Source organism: Marmota monax, unplaced genomic scaffold (assembly GCF_021218885.2).
Source record: "Marmota monax isolate L192 unplaced genomic scaffold, Marmota_monax_Labrador192_F-V1.1 WCK01_AAM20220418_F8-fsc00027, whole genome shotgun sequence".
Taxonomy (NCBI): domain Eukaryota; kingdom Metazoa; phylum Chordata; class Mammalia; order Rodentia; family Sciuridae; genus Marmota; species Marmota monax.
In genome coordinates, this window is record NW_026694617.1 from 6,320,653 (window position 1) to 6,340,909 (window position 20,257).

Sequence of the window (20,257 nt, forward strand, 5' to 3'; positions counted from 1 at the left end):
TTGGCATTATGCCTCCTGGTCATTTGTACCTTTTTCCACCTTCAGTTTCTCTTTTCACTTAATTCTTTCCTCTTCCACAAATATGTGTGAACCTCTTTTTCAACAAGCAAAATAAACACAAAACTTCCCATGATTCTGTTGTTGCTTCAGAGAGTATCCCATAACATCAACCAGAGCATCCCTTATCATCCACCCTTATCATCCTGTCAACCTTCCAGCATCCACCATCAGGTCTTCTAATCATCCCTCTCTCCCTTCTCTCATCCAGAATTAGTTGAGTGCTTTCTCTGACTTTATTTTATACATGAGAAGACTGAGTTTCAGAGAAACAATAGGACCAACCAAGTCACAAAACCAAGTTTTCTCATTTAAAGGCCTTTTACCTTTAAACTAGCTGGTAGGTCACTGTTGATTTCCCAAATGCCAAACCCAGATGATACTTTTTAATTCTTATATTACTTGATCTGTATAACTTTTCAAATGGAGCATGAGTAAGAATAACAGTACTGGAGAAATTAAGGTTTTCAGTCTATGAAATGCATACATTTAAGTTTTTGGTTATCTGGAAGATTAGAAAGGTTTTTTATTCCTCTGTGGCAGGCCCAGTAAGCTACTAACTTGTCCAATAACTACTTTTAAAACCTCAGTTTGTTTATGAGAGCTTTACTGTTCACATTGTAGGTATGCATCAAGGAAAAGAATTCAAAGTGACACCAAATGTGTTCATTAAATAACACTGTATTCCCATTTGGATCTGTGTAGTTTTTCTAAAATAGTTCTAGGTGCTCATCCAAAATCTGATGTGTTTCTGGATAAGGAGAAGATAGTTATACTAAGACCTTACATTATAAGATGTGGTTTGAAGTTTCAGAAGGTTTCAAATCTTCCTTTGCAAGTTATTCAGCAAATCCCAGAAGGACAGGGGTCCTTTTTATACTAGTGTCCCCTGTGCACAGCAAGGACAATACTCCTGATATGATATGACAGCCTGAGAAACCCTCTATTCCCCATCACAGCTGCCTGAATAACCCAGTCTTTACTAAGGTCTATTAATTTCTGCATTAGAAATACTGGGTGAAAGGTCTATTCTATTATAATGCAAATGTCCAGTTAAATGAGTCATTTGCTCCTCTGATGAATTATCTAGTACCACTTTATAGACTACTTCTGGATTGGTTTTTATAACAACAAAGCACAGAGAGAATGTGTCAGAGGGAACTTAAAGGGAAATAGTAGGCTACAATTGTCAGTGTTGTTTACATGAAGCAAAGACATTCTAAAAAGAGTCCTGATAAGGTGATGGCAGAGAGCTGGAACTCCAGGCCAAGGCTGTTTAATTAGATGCGTGATTTGGTCAGGTCTGCATCTTGATGGATAGTTTTTTCTCACATATTTTCCTCACATGTAAATGAACTCTTTACATGTCCTTTAAGGTTCGTTTTAGTGCTGACATTCTGAGGTTCTGCAAGAGGAACTGAGAAATCTGAAGAATCTCAACATTTTTTTTCTCTGTGACCAGTACAGGCATGCCAGGAGCAACCTGTGGGAGGATTTGTTGGTCTGTGGCATGGACCAGGGATCAGATTTTTGTAACCCTGGAACTTAGCTCATGACTGGTTGGAAACACTTAGTAGAGCCTAATGGAATGAGCAAATAAAGTGCTGGCAGGTACCCTGGTAGTGTGACATAGAAAACAGAGCAAAGAATTGGGGCAAAGAAGCCTCTTCCCTACAAGCAATTGAGAGCCACTGCTAGCTCTGTGACCAGTGGCCTGGGTTCTTTGGAGTCTTCTTCCCCTTCTAATAGAAGAAAAGGTGTGGATTTCCTTAAGGCTTTGTTGAAAGGTCAGGACTGTATGGTGAGCTGCACTCTTTGTCACCATGATTAATCAGGGATTTCCTCTAACAGTCTAGCAAGACAATGATGTATAAACCTGTACTATGGACTGGCAAAAAAAAGGGTGTGTCATAGCAGTGCGTGTATATAGGCCATAGGAGGCATGTACATCATTGCTACAACAGATGGCAGTTTTGCTGTTGCTTTTGAGGACCAACTATGTGTCAGGTACTTAGTAGTTTTATATATATATATATATATATATATATGGTTGGTGTGAAAATTGAGAACCCTTGAGGATAAATAATATCATTTCTACTTCAGAGTGGAAGGAACTGATATTTAAATAACTCATCTGGGGTTATGGACTCCCTTATGGATCCATGGTCTCTAAATTTACTTTTTTTTCCTTCAAGCAAAATCTCTCATTCCTAGAATTTCAAACATTACAGATTGGTCCTGTCCCTTCTTAACTTTCATACTATTGCCCCTTCTTTGCCCAGAGAAGTTACTGTGTGTGTGTGTGTGTGTGTGTGTGTGTGTGTGTGTTTGTTTTACTGAGGATTGAACCCAGGACCAGGGCTAGGATATATGGTCAGCAAGTGCTCTACCATTGTGCTATATTTCTAACACCCACCGCATTTTTAAAAATGTTGAGACAGGGCCTCTCTAAGTTGCTTATGCTGGCCTCAAACTTGCAATCCTCCTGACATAGCCTTCCAAGTAGCTGCAATTACAGGTGTGTGCATCTGTGCCCAGTTTACTTAAATGTTTTAACATGTGAAAATTCAAATAGCTGGAAGGAATAACTCCCTGGAATTTAAATCAAGATGTCCTATTATTGGATTGGAAACATTTGGTCTTATTGATATTTTCTTCTCATATTCATAGATGTTCTTTTTGTCTTTTAAGAAATTTTTGGTACAACGAAACATCAGCTTTTAAATAATAGCCTAAAGGTTATTCAAGAGCAAATAACAAAATACTGTTTCTATAAAATGAGTAAGGATAAATTAATTAATTCTATGTTAATTGTACCTTCCATGTTATAGTACTAAAATATAATATAGCTATTCTGTAAGTTTCTGAGATATAGGGGATTCTAATAAATAATTCTGAGAAAGAAATTTGACTCCTTAAGGACCAAGTCCCCAGTCAAAGGGAGGAGAGGCAAGTATGAGAGGGAGCAGCTTTGTTCAGTGGTAGGAAGTATTAGCTATAGAGGTGGGGTGCAGGTAATGGAGTGGTAGCAGCTTAGGAAGTCCTGGCTTCAGCCTGGTCAACTAACTAACTTTGTTCCTTCATTTTATTAATAAACATTACTTCTTTTCTGCTTTGCAATTCTTCATACCTACAGAACTAAGAAACATTAATGGTACAGAGCAAATGGTTTTTGTTTTTGTTTTTCATTAAAAAAAATACTTCTTAACAAGTGGGACATTGCTTGATTTCAGCAGGTGGGTGACATCCATACAGGAAATGATCTCTCATTCTCTTTTTTTTTTTCATGCTTGGGGTTTTGAACCCAGGGCCTCATGTATGCCAGGCAAGCACTTTACCACTGAGCCACATCCCCAGCCCTCTCATTCTCTTTTTATATTTTAATATTTTTTTTTTTTGAGACAGAGTCTCATTATATTGTCCAAGCTTGCCTTGAACTCCTCAGTTTCAAGTGATCTTCCTGCCAGGTAGCTGGGACTATAGTTGTGGGTCATTGTCTCTACCCGCCTCTTATTATTTTATTCAGTAAAACCAGCATTTCTCTAAGATCTTGTTTTAAAAAGGAGGAGGGGGACTTCTCTTAAAAATTCAGGCAGGTGCATGCCTATAATTGCAGTAGCTTGGGAGGCTGAAGCAGGAGGATCGAGAATTCAAAGCAGCCTCAGCAACTTACTGAGACACTAAGCAACTCAGTGAGATCCTGTCTCAAAATGTTAAAAAGGGCTGGGGATGTTGCTCAGTGGTTAAGTGTCTCTGGATTCATGCCCTGGGACAAAAAAAAAAAAAAAAAAAAAAATTAGGAAAGTATGGTTTTGCATGAATATAAAATGTCAAAATTGGAAATATAGTGAGCTATACTTTGAAAAGTGGCTTACTCGGATTCATTTCTGGCATTGTCTTTCAGCTAACGTGATCTTATTATTTGAATATTATATTAATTTGGAGGAAAATAATATAGAACATCTTAACAATGTTTTTTGTGTGTTTGTTATTTTTATTTTAATTTCCATATTAAAAGTAAAACAAATTTATTAAGTTCTGTGAACAATTCCCAAGGCTCCTACCATTTTCAGATCCTTATTATTGTGCAAACCAAGGTTTAAAAATATGCAAATATTGGTACATAAATGAGAATACATATAACATGTGTAGGATGTAAAGCTTAATCACAAAGACCCTAGAATCCCAAACCAGTCTTAAAACCTAGAATATTACCAATTCATTGAAGCTGTGTGTCCCTATTCCTCAAGTTCATCCCTCTTTGAAAATATTAACTGCTATTCTGAATTTTATAATTTGGGGTCTCTCTCTCATGCTTTTAAAATCATATCACATACACATACATTTAAAGTGATCTGCTATTTAGTTTTTTTAAAAAATATTTTTTCTTTATATATGACAGTGGAATACATTACAGTTCTTATTATACATATAGAGCACAATTTTTCATATCTCTGGTAGTATACAAAATATATCCACACCAATTCGTGTCTTCATACATGTACTTTGGATAAAAATACAATATTTTTAATCCATGATTATAGTTACATAACTTTTTTGAAAACCAGACTTCAGCAGAGAAAATCACTTTGTGAACTTTCAATATTATTGGTATATTAATTTTATTAAGATCTTTGACTGTTAGGATAAACTAAGTAAATTTTTGGAAGGTGGACAGAATTGGAAAACAAATTTTATGTACAGAAATCATAAATGGTAAAAAGAGATATAAATATCCTTACTGTTTTTCTATTCTAGATATTTGAATGGTGGTATTTTCGCAAATACGGAACATCGTTCATTGAACAAGTCTCAGTAAGCCACTTGCGCCCCCTTCTGGGAGGGGTTGACAACAACTCCTCCAACAATTCTAACTCCAGCAATGGGGACTCAGATTCCAACAGGCAGAGTGTCTCAGGTATGGAAAACTTATTACAAGATTATTATGAATATGAGATACCAAGAATCTGTTGAGGGTTAAGCTTCAGGAAAATATGAAGTTAATTTTCTGAAGGATTTGACAAATCTCTATCAGAAAAGTAGGGTGTAAGCATTCTAGGGAAAGGAAATGTGTATGTTGTTAATTTTACTTTTTCTCCCATTTATTTTAGCTAGTGGTCATTTATTTCAGTGTACTCAACCAGAGACCAACATCATTACTGGTAGTTTCTCAAACTTTAGTGAATGGATACATTTTCTTTTATGACAATTTGTCTAACTAGATCTGATTACTCATTTGCTTAAAAGCCTTGGTTCCCATTTCATTGAATGTAAACTCCTGTCCCTGATTCCTTAGCACACACAGCACAAGCTGCTTTAATCTATCTTGCCAACTTTGGTACCTGTCACAGTCCATGCCCTTTCTCATGTGTCTACCTTGAAGCCACTTCATTTTTTGTACACACCATGTTTCCCATGATCCTGTGCCTAGAATGTTTTTTTCCTGGGTTGGTTCACCCATCACTGTCTATCAGCTGTCACACCTCCTATGAAGCTTTATCTGCTAGGTGTACACTTTCTACTTTTATTCATCCTTCATATTTTTTCCTTTAGTAGCACTTGTCAGACTGCATTGTAATTTTTAAGATGTTCTAATATCTTTAGCATTCGCACAGCATCTATTATATCTTTGCACTTCAATGAGAAGATAAGAGGATCTGTGCTTTCTCTGCTTGTAAAACAAGAGGGAAGAATACAACTCTGAACTGAGTCTCTTCATTGACTCTGTAAACATTTCCTAAGTACTTTGTAAGAACCTTTCTTTGTATTGGCTCTTTCGAATACTATGAAAAGTCAGTCCTTGTCCCAGTGGAACACTCTGCCTATTGAAGAAAACAAAGCCATAAGTGCTCTGATTGTTAAGAGGGAAGCATACAGTGCTGTAGAAGACAAGGAGGCCCCGGACCAAACTGGGAGAAGGAGATTGCTTCTTGAAGGCAAAGACACCAATTTTGAGACCTGAAGGATAAAGAAGTTGAAGAGTTAGACTAGATTTTTTTTCATTCTCTGTTCAACAGCTCAATCCACATTTCATAACTGTCTAGCCATTGAGGAACATTGTACATATATTTTGTTGCCAATGTTGATTCAATACTCTTTTTAATAGACTCTTTGAATGGTGGTATTTTGACACCTGAGAGGTACTAGGAAGCTTTCGGTACACATTATTTCATTCCAAAGGATACATGTGTGGGCTTTGGCACCACCCAGGTAACAAAATTCTTTGGGACTTTGTAAACTCATCTACTTTGTGAAAGAAAGGGAAAGAGACCTGAGCAAAGTAAACTATTACTTTAACAGCTGCTCTAATAAATGTGGCTTGTTTTTCTAATGAGGAATCTAGATCTTTCAGTCATAATCATCATAAGCAGTTGTGGATAATCACTACCACTGTTCATCTGCTGTGAATGCCCCACGGATTAAAGGTGCTGTTGTCTGACTCAAGTTACTGTACACTTTGAGTGACACAGAACATTGCAGAAAATTATCACATTGAAAAAGAAAACATCCTTATTTAAGGCATTCTTTATAGTGAATACATTTGTGAATACATTTATATTTTCATTTAAGTCCTTCCTTTCTCTTTAGCCAGTTTAAATCTTTAGATATTCCTTAATGTAATAAAGAGTTCATACTCTTCTTGTTACCACTATAATTTCACTCTCTTTCTTAGTGGATGCCTTGATTAAACTTATTCATTATGTTAATCTCAGCGCTATTCTTCATAAAGGAGAACCTAAGCCCTTTTGAAAAATATATTCAGCCAGGCGCCTGTATTCCCAAGTCATTGGGAAGATCATTATTGGTACCTATGAATTCTAGACCACTGAGCAGCCCAGTCTCAAAAATAAAACAAAAAGATTTAAAAAATGTATTCAATAATAACTGTGGGAATTCTCAGTTTTATTTGTATCTAGTCTGTATCTGGCAAGAATGAACTTTTGATTATCACTCAATTACATTATTATTTATTGAGTGCCTACAATTCATTTCATATTTCCATTAATTTCCTGTATAATAGAGTATTGGTGATCTGATTTTATAATGATATTTAAATAATTACTTTCAAAAAATGAGAATTTCCTTGTCTAAGTATGTTTTGGGCTCAGTCTTCCCACCTCTTGATGTTTGGGTTACTAATATTTGTCTAATACTATCTAACATTTGTCTAACAAAGTTAACATTTATTAATTCGTTCCTTTGCTTTATTTAGTTTAGAAGTAAACTGCTCTTTTTCTTTCAAATGTATAGTCTCTGATAAACCCTGCTGATACATCTTTCTATCATACCATGTTTCTCATTGCCTTTTCTTAATTCAGTGCTGTTTATGAGCTGATGATGCATAGGGATTTAAAATGTGGACGACTGCTCTGCCTGAAGGGAAGGGATTCTTGCAGCATAATAACATTATGAATTGAGATTTATGTAGGCATCTATTTGATAATTTACCTTTTTCTCAAATAAGTTGCCATGAAGACAAAGATCTGCAGCATTCACCTTCTTCCAGATGCTGGGAAAAAGTACAAGGTGCTCTAGCACTTAAGCATCCTTGCCAAAGTCAAGTTTAAATCCTCAGAAATACTTTAATAGCATTTTGGAAAGAATTGGATCTTAGGACAAACTGTGATATAGTCATTTGGCTTCCTATCGCAAATTATCTCATTTTAATCTTACTTAATTTTCATAAGATAGATATTTTAAATTCTAAATATTCTAATGATTCTGAATTCTAAATAATTCTAATCCACATAAATATGTATATTCTGAATTTTAAATTCATTATATCACTAGAGGCAGTTCCAGCACTGATATAATAAAGGTAATAAATCAAAGCAATGGATATGAAGAAACTTCTATATAGAGAAAAAATACATATTAAGCTCTTCATAGATATGTATTTTTTTTCTCTCCATAGAAGTTTCTTCATTAAGTTCTTCATAGATCCTAAACTGTCATAACAACAGAATGAACGATTTTTCTCCCTAGGAAGCCATATAGTTCCAATAGCTTTACATGATATTATTTCACTTAATCCTTACAACAACCCCATTAAGCAGGTTCTGTAATTATCTCCATTTTTTGCTTCGGGAAGCTGAAATCATGGGCCCAAAGTCACATGACTTATATCCTGGACAGTCTTTCTTCAGAATCCAGGTTCTTAAACTGAAAAATTTAAGTAACCCTCTCCACACCCTCCTGGGTATAAAAGTGAGGTTTAATGTAACTATTAAGCAAGTAAAATCATGTTATTAAAGCCCTGTACTATAATGCATGACATTATTTCTGAAATGACATGGACCTAATGTTTAAAAAAATTTTTTTTTTTAGTTGTAGATGGACAAAATACCTCTTGTTTGTTTGTTTATTTATTCATTCATGGTGCTGAGGGGCTAACCTAGTGCCTCTTACATTCTATGTAAACACTCTAGCACTGAGCTATAACCCCAGCCTGGACCTGACTTATCTTTAAAAAGAGCTCAGTGGCCAATGGTTGACAGCATAGCCTCTGAGGTCATACAGATGTGACCCTAATCCTGGCTCCATCACTTTCACAGTGAGTGATCTTGGTCATGTCATTTAACATATCTAAGCCTGAGTATCTCAATATGTAAACATGGGAATAAATAATATCTACATCACAAATGTAGTTTGAAAATAAAATGAAGCCCATGCAGAAGTATCAAGTCAGAGGACAGCTGTTTGGCAGTGTCTCCTGGATGAACTGAGTTCTCTGTGAACGTGATGAAGGAAAATGCCACAAGCACATGAGGATGTATCTGTGGGGTCAGCTGGGCTTATTTGCTAGCTCAGTCACTCTTTTACATCCATGTATTTGAATCTTGCATTTCAAATATTTCCCTCTGCAAAATTGCAAATTGCCATGAGTCAATGACCTTTGGGATTGTTCTTTAGTAATCTCAATGAAGACAAACTCAATTTGTACTAGACAAAATTTATCACATTTGTTGAAAATAATTGTCTTTGCCAATGCTGATTAAAGCTTTCCAAAATCTTTGCCAATAAAATTTATGTTTTATTATAGATTAGATTTTTAGCTAAGTGGTAAAGATCCTAAATAGTTTTAGCTGCTGGCAAATTTTTAATTAATGAACTTATTTCACAATTTCCACATTATTAGAGTGGATTGACTTAGGTCAGAAATGATCAGTGAGAAATATATGACAGATAAAATTAAAGATTTAACCATCTTGGTAATATTCTTGAAGAAAGTAATATGCTATCTTGAATAAAGTAGGTCAATAAAAATGGGCTCAAAATTTGTATTTACTTACACCCTTGCTTATTTCATTAAAGAATTTGAAATAGTAACATATTTTGTTGAATTGAAAGCTATCTATATGTTACTTTGTGCCTTTAGTTCTAATCATTTTTTCAAAATGATTATTTTGAAATGTGAAATATTTAAAACAATTTTTTTAAAAAATGAAGACTTTTGCTCTTAAGGATTTCTTATAATTGATCTGTATGATACAAAGGATTGGGTATTCATGTCTGAGGTACTAGAAGCTAATGAATACAGGCATAATCACATGCCATAAATTAACTTGAGTTAATTTGAGGATTGGAGTACATCCAATGATATTGTACTTTAGAACTAAAATGCTTAACAGTATTATTGAAGTGACTAACATTTGCCCAGAGGAGTTTTCAAAACTATTCCTCTAATGGAAAATTTAATTAGGAAGTCACAGGATTTTCAAATATGGTGTTTCAGGTTGACAGTTTTATTGCTTATCATGGGTAAAAGTTGAGGAGTCTGGACATCAGGCATTTTCAACTTATTTGCTGTGGACCTTGGGGATACTATCTGGCTGTTCAGTATTTACTTTTGTAAAAGGGGTCTAACATATGCCTCTTACTAATTTGGGTAAAGGGTAAACATGACTTGTAATTTTAAGCCCTTTTGTAGAAAGGATCAACACAATTAAGCTTATAACTCTAACAAAAATTACTACTACTGCTGTTTATAATATTGTCAGATTTGAGATTTTGGGGAAAAAAGTGGTCAGTTTTTATTATAAGAAATCTTTCTTTAGTCCCACTCGTGGAGTCCCCTTCTCCTCTTTTCCTCTTTATTTTGCTCTTGTTTCTACAGATGAGAAAAAAACATTTGACTCTTGACTATCTGGGTCTGGCCTATTTCACTTGGATGATGTTCACCAGGTCCATCCACTTACCAGCAAATGCCAAAATTTCATTCTTTTTCATGGCTGAGTGAAACTCCATTGTGTATAGATACCATATTTTCTTTATCCATTCAGTGGAGTAGCTGAAGGGGATTGAGGGCAAGGGAGGAGGTACAGGAAGAAGGAGGAACTGCAGAATGAAATTGAGCAAATTATGTTATGTATGTATATGGGTATACCACAGTTAATTTCATTTTATGTGTGTCTATAAAATACCAATTTAAAAAATAAATAAATAGAAGGAAGAGCAATGGAATAGAGGAAGGGAAATGGGGGAGGGAGGAGAGGAAGTAAGAGGAGTACTTGGGACTGAAATGAAGCAAATTATATTCCATGATTTTCAAAATGAATCTCACTATTATGTATAACTATAATGAACTAAAAAAGATATTAAAAAAGGAAATCTTCCTGTGCTAGAATTAGTATTTTATGTGTTTTAAAGCTTAAGGAATGGGAGCTCTCTATCATTTATTTTTATTTTAGAAAATGTTTCAGAGTTAAGTTGGACATAGAAAATTAGTTTTTTTCCATGTGATTAAAAGTCCTATGACTTTGAGCCTTTTGTCTTTTTTGAGAATTGATTTCCTCTTTTTCTTGAGGACAATGACAAAGAGGAAAGTCTGTTGTTCTTTCAGAAAACTTAGTGCTTTTATAGAGCTTCTTTTGGTGGGATGCCAGGTAGTGGCTCAGTACCCTTTGTACTTTCCTGCCCAGGCTAGATGCAGATACAGTCATAAGCTGTATCTGCATTTTTTTTAAATACTGGGGATTTACCCCAGGGAGTGCTCTACCATTGAGCTACACCCCAAGCCTTTTCTTATTTTTTATTTTGGAACAGGGTAACACTTAGCTGCTGAGGCTGGCCTCAACTTGTCCCCCTCCTGCCTCAGCCTCACTTCCTAGGATTACAGTTGGGCACCACCACACCTGGCTATATCTGTTTTTGCAAGTCAGGGCCTAGTGCAAGTGTTAATGCATAAAGAATAAGAAAGTATGAAGTAAGTATGATTGAAGTGAAAAGTTTTAGTAGGAATTAACCCTGCTAAGTAAGTCTTTTCCTGCAAGCTTGCTTTTAGAAGTCCTTAATCATACTAAGAATTATTTTTAGATGTTCTTTCTCTCCCACCCCAAAACTTATATGTGTCCTACTTTGAGAAAGGAATGAATCTGCTCTGTAGACATTGGAAACTAAACAGGTGCTATTTCAATGCTTGCTCGTTTATCTCTCTTGAATTGTATTCTTGCATGCATATTGTGGTCACACATTTCCTCCAACAGTTGTGGGTAGAGATTGTACTATGGACGTTGCAGATGGAACTGTGGAAAGCATGTTTTTGTGTCAGGGGCTTATTTATAACTAAACTATTAATGACATTAGTAAGCCCTTGTTGGGGTCCCAACCAACATTTATTGCTTTCCAAGGGCACTGAAAATGTGCATGTTAATGGAAAATTGGAGAATGTAAAATTTCTTTTGGAGGTAAAATTCTAAATCTGATTTTACATAAGGAATTCATTTCTCAAAGTACATATAAGATAAGAAACAGGACCTCATGTGGAAAAACTCTTCCTGTTTGGAGATCTGAGTTTAATTTCTTCTCTTAAATCTTCATACTTTAATATGTTTGGCATTTACACCCTTCGTCCGTATCACTAAACCACATCAGACAGCCTTATATTTATGTGGCATGTTCCCTAGACTGATTCCAGACTAAGAGCTTTTGTAATAAAGATAAGATGATGGAACAGAACAACAAAGAAGATGCACTGGTCTAATTTAAAGCAAAACTTTGATCTATGTTCATATATGACCTCTAGATTGCTTGTTTCTTAAAAGAAAGTAACCTGTCCTGCATCTTCAATTTAAAGGTTTTAATTTGTGAAGATATTTCTTATGTACTACATTATGTATATTTTATTAACATTGAACAGAGTATATCTGTTTCAGCTATTTATATCTTCATTTCTAAGTTTCAGGGACAGTTAAAAAACTGCATACAGGATACACATGACACCAATGTCAACAAGGATTTTTTAAAGTTCAGTTCTCTAACAAGAAGTCATGAAAGCAGTATTTCATAATGTTTGCTGCACCCCCTGCTGGCCACACAATGGTACTTCCTAAATAAAAATAATGTCTACATGCTGCTCAGTGAACACTTTAAATACACACACACACACACACACACGCACACACACAGAGTTTATCTTTAGAATTATTTTTGTTTAGAAATACTTTAAATTTAATCTGATATATAATAGATTTGAAACTTTAATTGAAGATAATTTTCTTTCTAATTTGCCAAATATTGTTTGAACAGTGTTTATCCTTCTAGGCTGTATAATAATGTATTTGTTTACCATAGTCCATTTTACTGATATTTCAATGAAATTCAATAGGGAGGAATCATCTTCCCACATATCCCTATTTTTCTATTGTGAACATCCTTGAACATACATCCCTGGGTATGTTTACTATATGCTGACCACAAACTTAAAATACTTGTAAGGCTTTGAGATGAGCAATTTGAATCATGAAAGAGTTTTTCTGAGGAAAGGTTGGCAGTGGTGAGGTCCAAAGAGTTACAGCAGCCAGAAGGACAGAGATCATGTTGTTTGGCTCACCAGTGTGTCTCTAGCCATGATCTGGAGTCAGTGTGTTCATGACCCCTTTGTGAGACTGTATGTTTGAAGAAAAAATAAGTATTTAAGGGAAACATAATTTTCTATTTAGTGCCACATAAACTGACAGCCAACAAATCTCAGTTTTTCAAGAGCAAAATTCAGAGATACTGCACCAAGTGAGGAAATATAATTTCCTAAATGGCAGGTTAGTCTAAATGATAAAAAATTTAGGGTCCATTACTTAAAAACATTAAGCAAATTTAAAGTGGGATCCTGCCTGATTTAAAGGTAAATGCATCTTCTTTAAATGAAAGCACATGTTTCTGTTATGTGTATACCCTTCATTCGCTATTTTAAAAAATATTTATTGAGATGATACTGCTTTATGCCCTGTCATTATCACACTGTATTGTAGTTGATGTTTTACTCAATAACCCCTTGGTGCTCACATCAATGTCCATGGGATAGATGAAAGGTCAATGTTGGATGTGAAGGACTGAGGATAGAACTCTAAGTAATCACCATGTGGTCTTTAATGTTCTTTAGATTTCTGCAGTAATTTTGTGTGCATATGTCTTTGGGTGTGTTTTTCATTAATTTTCACACACAGAGACACACAGACACACAGATATTTTTATTTTCTAATAAACCATATTCATCCAAAGAAATATATTATTATGGATCAGTAGAAAGTCTTAATCACAGGGTGTTTTAAAAAATTGGAGCTTAGTAGTCACACACTTACTGTCTTGAAGCTCCTGATTGATTTTCTAAGTCAAAGCCCTGTAGTTATAAGTTTCTGTGGTCCTTGACCAAGAGGTGCAATCTCTTAGTAGCTAACAACAAAGATATTACAGTTATGATTAGCATGTGTATCTGAGTAAGTAAATGATATTAAAATGCTTTAAAATGATTTCTTTTTACAGCATTTTCCCTAAAATAGTCATAATTTCATTAATTTTCTTACTTTCCAGGAAGGCAAAGCAAACTGGTGAATTGTCATGAAATCTCAATTAGGAGTTTAAAGCTCTGTGTATTATATTTTAGAGCTGACATTTAGTTTGTAATGTGTGATGTTATTGTGAGACATATTTTAGAACAAGAGAAAGGCATGTTACATCTTCCTGTACTTTTAGCTTATAATTTTAGAAATAATTTCATAGAATCTGTTTAGGTTTCTCAAAATAACTATAGAAATTATGAACTAGATGATTTTGTCATGTACTTTCATTTGGAAAATGAGGAAGTTTGGACCCAGAAAGATTAGGTGAAACTTGCCTAAGCCACATTTTCTGATTAACCTGTCAGAATTTTTCTACATAGCTTCCCTGTAAAGGATAGAAAATAAAATTATCTTATCAAATGACCAGGAAGGGTGTTTTGTCAAGTTAATTAGCTTGTAATGTCACTGAACTTATGTGTAACATTTTCATATTTCTCTTTGTTTCAGAATGCAAAGTATGGAGAAATCCACTAAATTTATTTAGGGGTGCTGAATATAATCGGTAAGCATTTTGACAGCTTGGGAAACAAATGAGTCTGGTTCAGAGAGGAAAGACAGCAGCAAATGTTTTTACTGGTTCATTTAGGGGTCATGTTACAGTGTTTAGTGCTTCCATTTTTTAAAAAAATATTAAAATGTTTTGATTTTTATGTTTCATAATTAGGTTAGCACAGGATTTGAGATGATGTACAAAAATGTATTGTTTTGTATATTTTCTACTACAGTCATTCATTTCAGTATTATACTATACAATCAAAACATTTTAAAGCTTACCTGGAACATGGGTATAAAGATACCAGACAGGTTATGTTGGAATTTAATTTAGTGAAGTAAATTAGTCAAATCAGAATTTTCGTAGCTTTGGGGAAATGTCTATTCATAATACTAATTAGGGAAGGTTTTCAATAGCAAGGACTAGTAAAATTTTGAGGCAAAAATAGAGAGGGAAATGTTTGCTTCTTTCCTGCTATATAATTCCTGAAGGAAGAACAAGATGATTTAAATTGTTTTTAAAAATTTTTCATTAGCAAAGCCATTTTAATTTAAATCATAACAAGTTAATGGTTTATATTTCAACTCCTCTGCAGCTTACTATTTTATAGGTCTTGCTTTCTTCCCTCAGAACTGTCTGGCTGTCTTCCTTCCTCTTTACAGGTACACCTGGGTAACAGGACGAGAGCCTCTGACTTACTATGACATGAATCTTTCTGCGCAAGACCATCAGACGTTCTTTACTTGTGACTCGGACCATCTGCGTCCTGCAGATGCAAGTATGGAAAATTCTTCAGATAGTCACTGGGAGGGAGGGTTTTTCAGCTTGTTTAAGAACCATAGTTTCTGCTTTTAGAATATCTGCTCTATAAAAGCCCAATAAATAAAATATTAAATTGCTGATTGACAGTAGAACCTAGAATTCTAATGCTTAAAGCTTTATCTACAATGAAGTATCAATGTAGAAATGATGCTTATTATAATTTAGAACATGATTTTTAAAAAATATATCAAAGTTGGATGGATAAATTTTGAAAACATGTAAATCTTACCTGAAGCTAATAAAATTCATGGTTGAGATGGAATGGTCATATTGCCTTGATGATATTCTAACTAGAAGTTGGGATTCATGGAATCTAAATGATTAATGAATACATTTTAGTAACTTAAATGCCTATTTAAGTCCCCTAATTTTGAGTGGGGATGTGGCCTTTCCTACTAGAGTCTGTATGTGTTTTCCTTCCTAGAGAGACTTGGTTAAGCATGTATTTTACACTGCTTAAGTTACAAATAATCCTGCTGATATAATTTGTATTGCTAAGCTTAGTCAAAGTAAATAGGTGAACAAGAGCTTCTTAAACAGAAAGTTCTATATGTCCTTAAAAAAACTGACTTATAGAATACAAATTTATCAAACAAATTAAGGAAGGAGATGATTATTCTTTGTTTTTTAGTTACTCTTTGCCATGGTGGAACATCATAGTATAAAGGTTACCAAGCATTAAGCTTCTTACAATATAGTCACATACTGCTTTGACATATAGAAACTAGATTTGCAGACAAAATTGAGGAATAAATACACATGTTAAGCAAAAGCCTAATGCACTTCTTACTGACCCAACTCCTAATTCTTCAAATGGTTTCAGAATGTTCTAATATCTAGATCCTGTAGCAAGTATGTAGGAAAATGACAGATAGAAGTTATTTTGCATCTAAGTAGAATGAAGAAATGAGTAGCAATGGACATTTTAAAATATGTAAAATCATATGTATTCTCTTAACAAGAAATTATATTAATATGCAAAAGAAATAAAATCTGTTAGGATGCCTTTTCTTGATTTTTTCAGTCTATAAGATTTAGTTTTACAGTTATATGAGCACACAAAAAAAGTTCAGTATCAGCAATGAAATAGAAAATTAGAATATATTTGTGTGACTTTGTAAATTTGGGCTGACCCTATTGGTAATGAAAGTCTCTTGTAACTTTAAGCTGAAAGCTATTAATTTTTATGTTGTTCTGCATTGAATCTTCCTAATTATATGTACTGGTTGACTTGCTTTTTTCCTCTTTCTCTAACATAGTAATGCAGAAAGCCTGGAGAGAGAGAAACCCCCAAGCTAGGATTTCTGCAGCCCATGAAGCCTTGGAGATAAATGAGTAAGTGGAGGGAAAATCTTGCTGTTAAAGAGGAACTTTCATCTTTTGCTTAATATATTTGGTTCCCATTGATGGGATGCTTCCATTAAACTATGTATGACATTGGAGGATTATTTGGGGGATATTATTTTATAAAGTTTTCTTTTTATGAAGGATAGCCATGTGGAGGTGGTTTTAGTCATTTTAGAGAGCAGTGTAGTAGCTTTGTTTTAGGACCCTGAATCAAATCTTTTTAGGGATGTTGTGACCAGATAAAATAAATACAGTTCTTTACATGTCTAAAATATTTTGAAAGGGAAATTTTTCCAGATGTAGAATGCTTCTCTGTACTATCACATTTTCCAGGTAGGACTTCCAGTAGTGGGGAGACATAATAAAGTCATAAGGTGAAAAAAATAACATTAAAATTATTTTACAATCAAGGCAAAAGATAAGAGGAAATGCTGTCCTTGGTGTTGTTTAACATGCTATGGGTTACCAAGGAAGGCTGGAAAATCTCTTCTGGAGATCTCAGAAAATGAGAAAGATTCTTAAAGTGAGAGTCATAAAAACTTAGGGTTGGCAAAGACCTTAAAGGTCACTTAGCTCAACCACCCATCTGGTGCTTGAATCACCTCGAGATTATCCTTGCCAAGTGGTCATTGTTAAACTATTTTATGATTTTTCTGAAAAAAGTTACAGAATCTTCTCCAGAGGTCTTAAAGAGAAAAGAAAAATAGATTCACTTGAGACTTGGGAATTCTGCCATTGTAATCAGTTGATCTAGATGGTTTCTGGTTCTGTCATGCAACATATTTACTTTCCACTTTCTTGTCATCTACAAATTTGATATGCCTGCCTTCTGTGTTTCATCATGTTTCTGAGCAAACTGTCAGGGCCAAGAGTAGAACCCTGTGACATGACATATAGAAACTATGTTGTAGGTCTATATCTTCATGAGTCACCATTCTTGGTATTATTCAAACGATTACTGAGCCACCCAGTTATACTGTGATTCAGCCCATATTTTCCATTTGCTCTTAATGCCAGTTGTAGCTGTAGATCTTTAATTCATAATAAATCTACTACAAAAAAACGATGTTAGAACAACTTATTTATTCTTAGGGAATTTAAGCTGGCTTCGAGTAGTTACTGCTTTCTTTTTAATGTGCTTGGAGACCATCTCTTTAATAATGAGAATATTGTTCCAAATTACTTCTCTGTAGTTTGGGAAGTAAGCCTTCTTCCCCTTTTTGAAAAGCTATACTACATTTGTCATCTCATCTTCGAGTGCCTCTCCATTCTTTGTGATTTCTATCCTATGGAGCTATCCATAGGGAGCAATTCCATGGCCTGCCTACAAGGTCTGTTGGTTTCCTGGGATTCATCCATCCCAATACAGAAGTTTGTTCAGATGGATCAGTTATTTGCTATCTTACATCTTTTTACTCATTTTAGAGTTTAATTTCTTTCCCCCTTTTCAGTCTGAAAAACATTCTCCTTGATAGAGAAGCCAGGTGCAAGATGGGAGGGAGAGAGTGTCTGCTTTCTCTTTGGTATCTACTGCTGTTAAGCATGAACTTTCTCTGTGTTGCTGGTGGTGTTTGTCTTTTTCTGTTGCTTTTTGTTGTGGTTTTGGAGAAGTGGGGATGGAGATGGGGCCTTAAATCTAATTTTAAAGTAGGGAATAGATAATTGTATTAGTTATTTTAAAACTGTTTTTATGTTTTGTTTTGTTTTTGTGTGTGTGTGTGTGTTAGTGGTTTGTTCATTTGTGTTTTTTTGTCTTTTTATTTGGTGGGGGCAAAGCCTCAGATAATTTGGAGTTTTAGCACTCCTGATTTTATTCTTATGAATTCACTCCACTCTCTTGCAACCCTTCATTACATGCCCTCTTTCCATCTTTTTTTTTTACATGTCCTTTAAAAACTCTGACCTGGGAGACATCTCTGTAAAGCTGTGTTTTGGTTACTTATTTGCCACCCCTTTCTTCCCGAGAGTCATTGGTGATTGTAGTTATATAGTTTTACATTTGGAAGCTGCTTAATCCTCTTAAACCATTTTTCCTTCTGAGTCTCATGCCATTAAGTCATGCCTCTTTTCTTTGAATTTTTTGAAGTCTACCTCCCCCTCTTTGATTACCCTGAACTCCAAAATAACGTAGTAACTCTCTCTGAATGTTCCTATGGATTTCCATTTCACCAACTATTTTTTTCTTCTTGGTCAGAATTAGGTCCAGAGTTGAAGTTCCCCTAATTGCTTCCTCTACCATCTGGGAGATAAAATTGTTACCAAAGTAAGTCAAGAACCTGTCGGGTGCCCTACTTCTAACCAAATGAGACTTCTAGCAGACATCTGGATGGTTGACACCCCCATCACCACACTTTCTTGCTTCTGTTTGTGTATTGTGTTGTAACCAGGACGCATCATCTACCTCTTCCATTGAGCTGAGCAGTCTGTTCTGTACTCCCCAACCATTAGCACTTTATTGCTCTCTCCTTTTTCCTTCACTCACAAGCTCTTAGCATGTTTCTACCCCAAACTCATGAGTTTCCACATAGATGTATGTTTCTTGGCCAGTAGTTCTACTCTGCCTCTCCTCCTAAGAATACTGTTTGAAATATAAATATGAGAAGCAATCAAGCTAGCCCCAACCATTCTTGAGTTCCCATCCCACCCACTGCAGCCTTAGACCTAATTCCTCCGATGCTCTATCTACCACTCAGTATTATAAGCTCAATTTTCACTTCATTACCCTTGACCCATATTTACATGTTGGCATCTGAAGCCTTAAGTATATCCTCTGATGCCTGCCCCAGTTGTTTTCTCCAGTGAATCACTGGACAGTTTCAGCATCATTCCTGTTCTTTCTCAGTCATATATGCTGCCCTCCACAGTAACTGGTTATCCAGCTTTTTTTTTTTTAAATCCCCTTGGGCGTTTTTTTCCGCCTACCTCACCACATTCAGTTTAAAACCAACTTAATAGTTCCTGCCTGAAAGTAGAGGGGTTGACTAAGGAACTTATCTGACCCATCCTTAAGACTGAGATTAACTAGTGACCCCAAACCTTACATTAGCTGTTAAGTTCAGGCTCCTTTTCCTAGTTGGCTGTGGCAGTTAATTAATAGTAAAAATAACATTTGGTCTTACTTTATGTTTATTTTGTCTCTTGGGGTCTGATGGAGATATGCAGGAAAATGGCTGCAAAGAGGCAGTGGGGAAGAAAGGGGAGACTGTGTGGTGCAGATCAGGACCTGAGTGGTCTGCTCTGGCCTCACCATTTCCTTACTACATTCCCTTCCTTGGAAATGGGTTGTTCCTTGTATGATTGGAAGGTTTAAATATCCAAGAGTCCCACTTGTTCATGAGTTAATTGCATATCCTTTCTGGCTTCCTACCTTAGAGGTTTGTTGAAAGGATTATATGAGATGATACATGTTAAGCACCTGGTACAGTGCTTAATATATACCAAACAACAAATGGCAGCTAGTAGTCAAAGGCATGAGATTTAACTCTTTTTAGCTACTGTGGCTGAGTCAGATTTCAAGCTCTTTAGAAACAATACACTATATGTAGGTTTTTCTAGTAGTTTCTGAAGAAAAAAAAAATCAGTGCTATTATGAGACATTGAAGCACTATTTTCATAAATGAATAAGTTGATTTAAGGAATTTCTCACTCTGATGAAATTCTTGAATTGAAGAGGATTTACATTTAATAAACAAAAGTAAACTTT

At 35.0% G+C, this 20,257-nt stretch overlaps 1 protein-coding gene across 13 annotated transcripts in view; it reads left to right on the plus strand.

The window, feature by feature from the left end:
* The window catches only part of St7 (suppression of tumorigenicity 7), a 269,462-nt gene that overhangs the window by 146,616 nt on the left and 102,589 nt on the right, over positions 1 to 20,257 (plus strand). For 10 of the 13 annotated variants that reach the window (XM_058572121.1, XM_046422419.2, XM_046422411.2 and 7 more), the window contains 5 exons: positions 4,816 to 4,975; positions 14,340 to 14,394; positions 15,048 to 15,163; positions 16,467 to 16,542; positions 18,749 to 18,817. In XM_058572121.1, coding sequence (XP_058428104.1) covers positions 4,816 to 4,975; positions 14,340 to 14,394; positions 15,048 to 15,163; positions 16,467 to 16,542; positions 18,749 to 18,817 — 476 coding nt within the window. The remainder of the gene's footprint in view (positions 1 to 4,815; positions 4,976 to 14,339; positions 14,395 to 15,047; positions 15,164 to 16,466; positions 16,543 to 18,748; positions 18,818 to 20,257) is intronic. The other 3 variants (XM_046422420.2, XM_046422412.2, XM_046422414.2) reach the window with 1 other exon arrangement.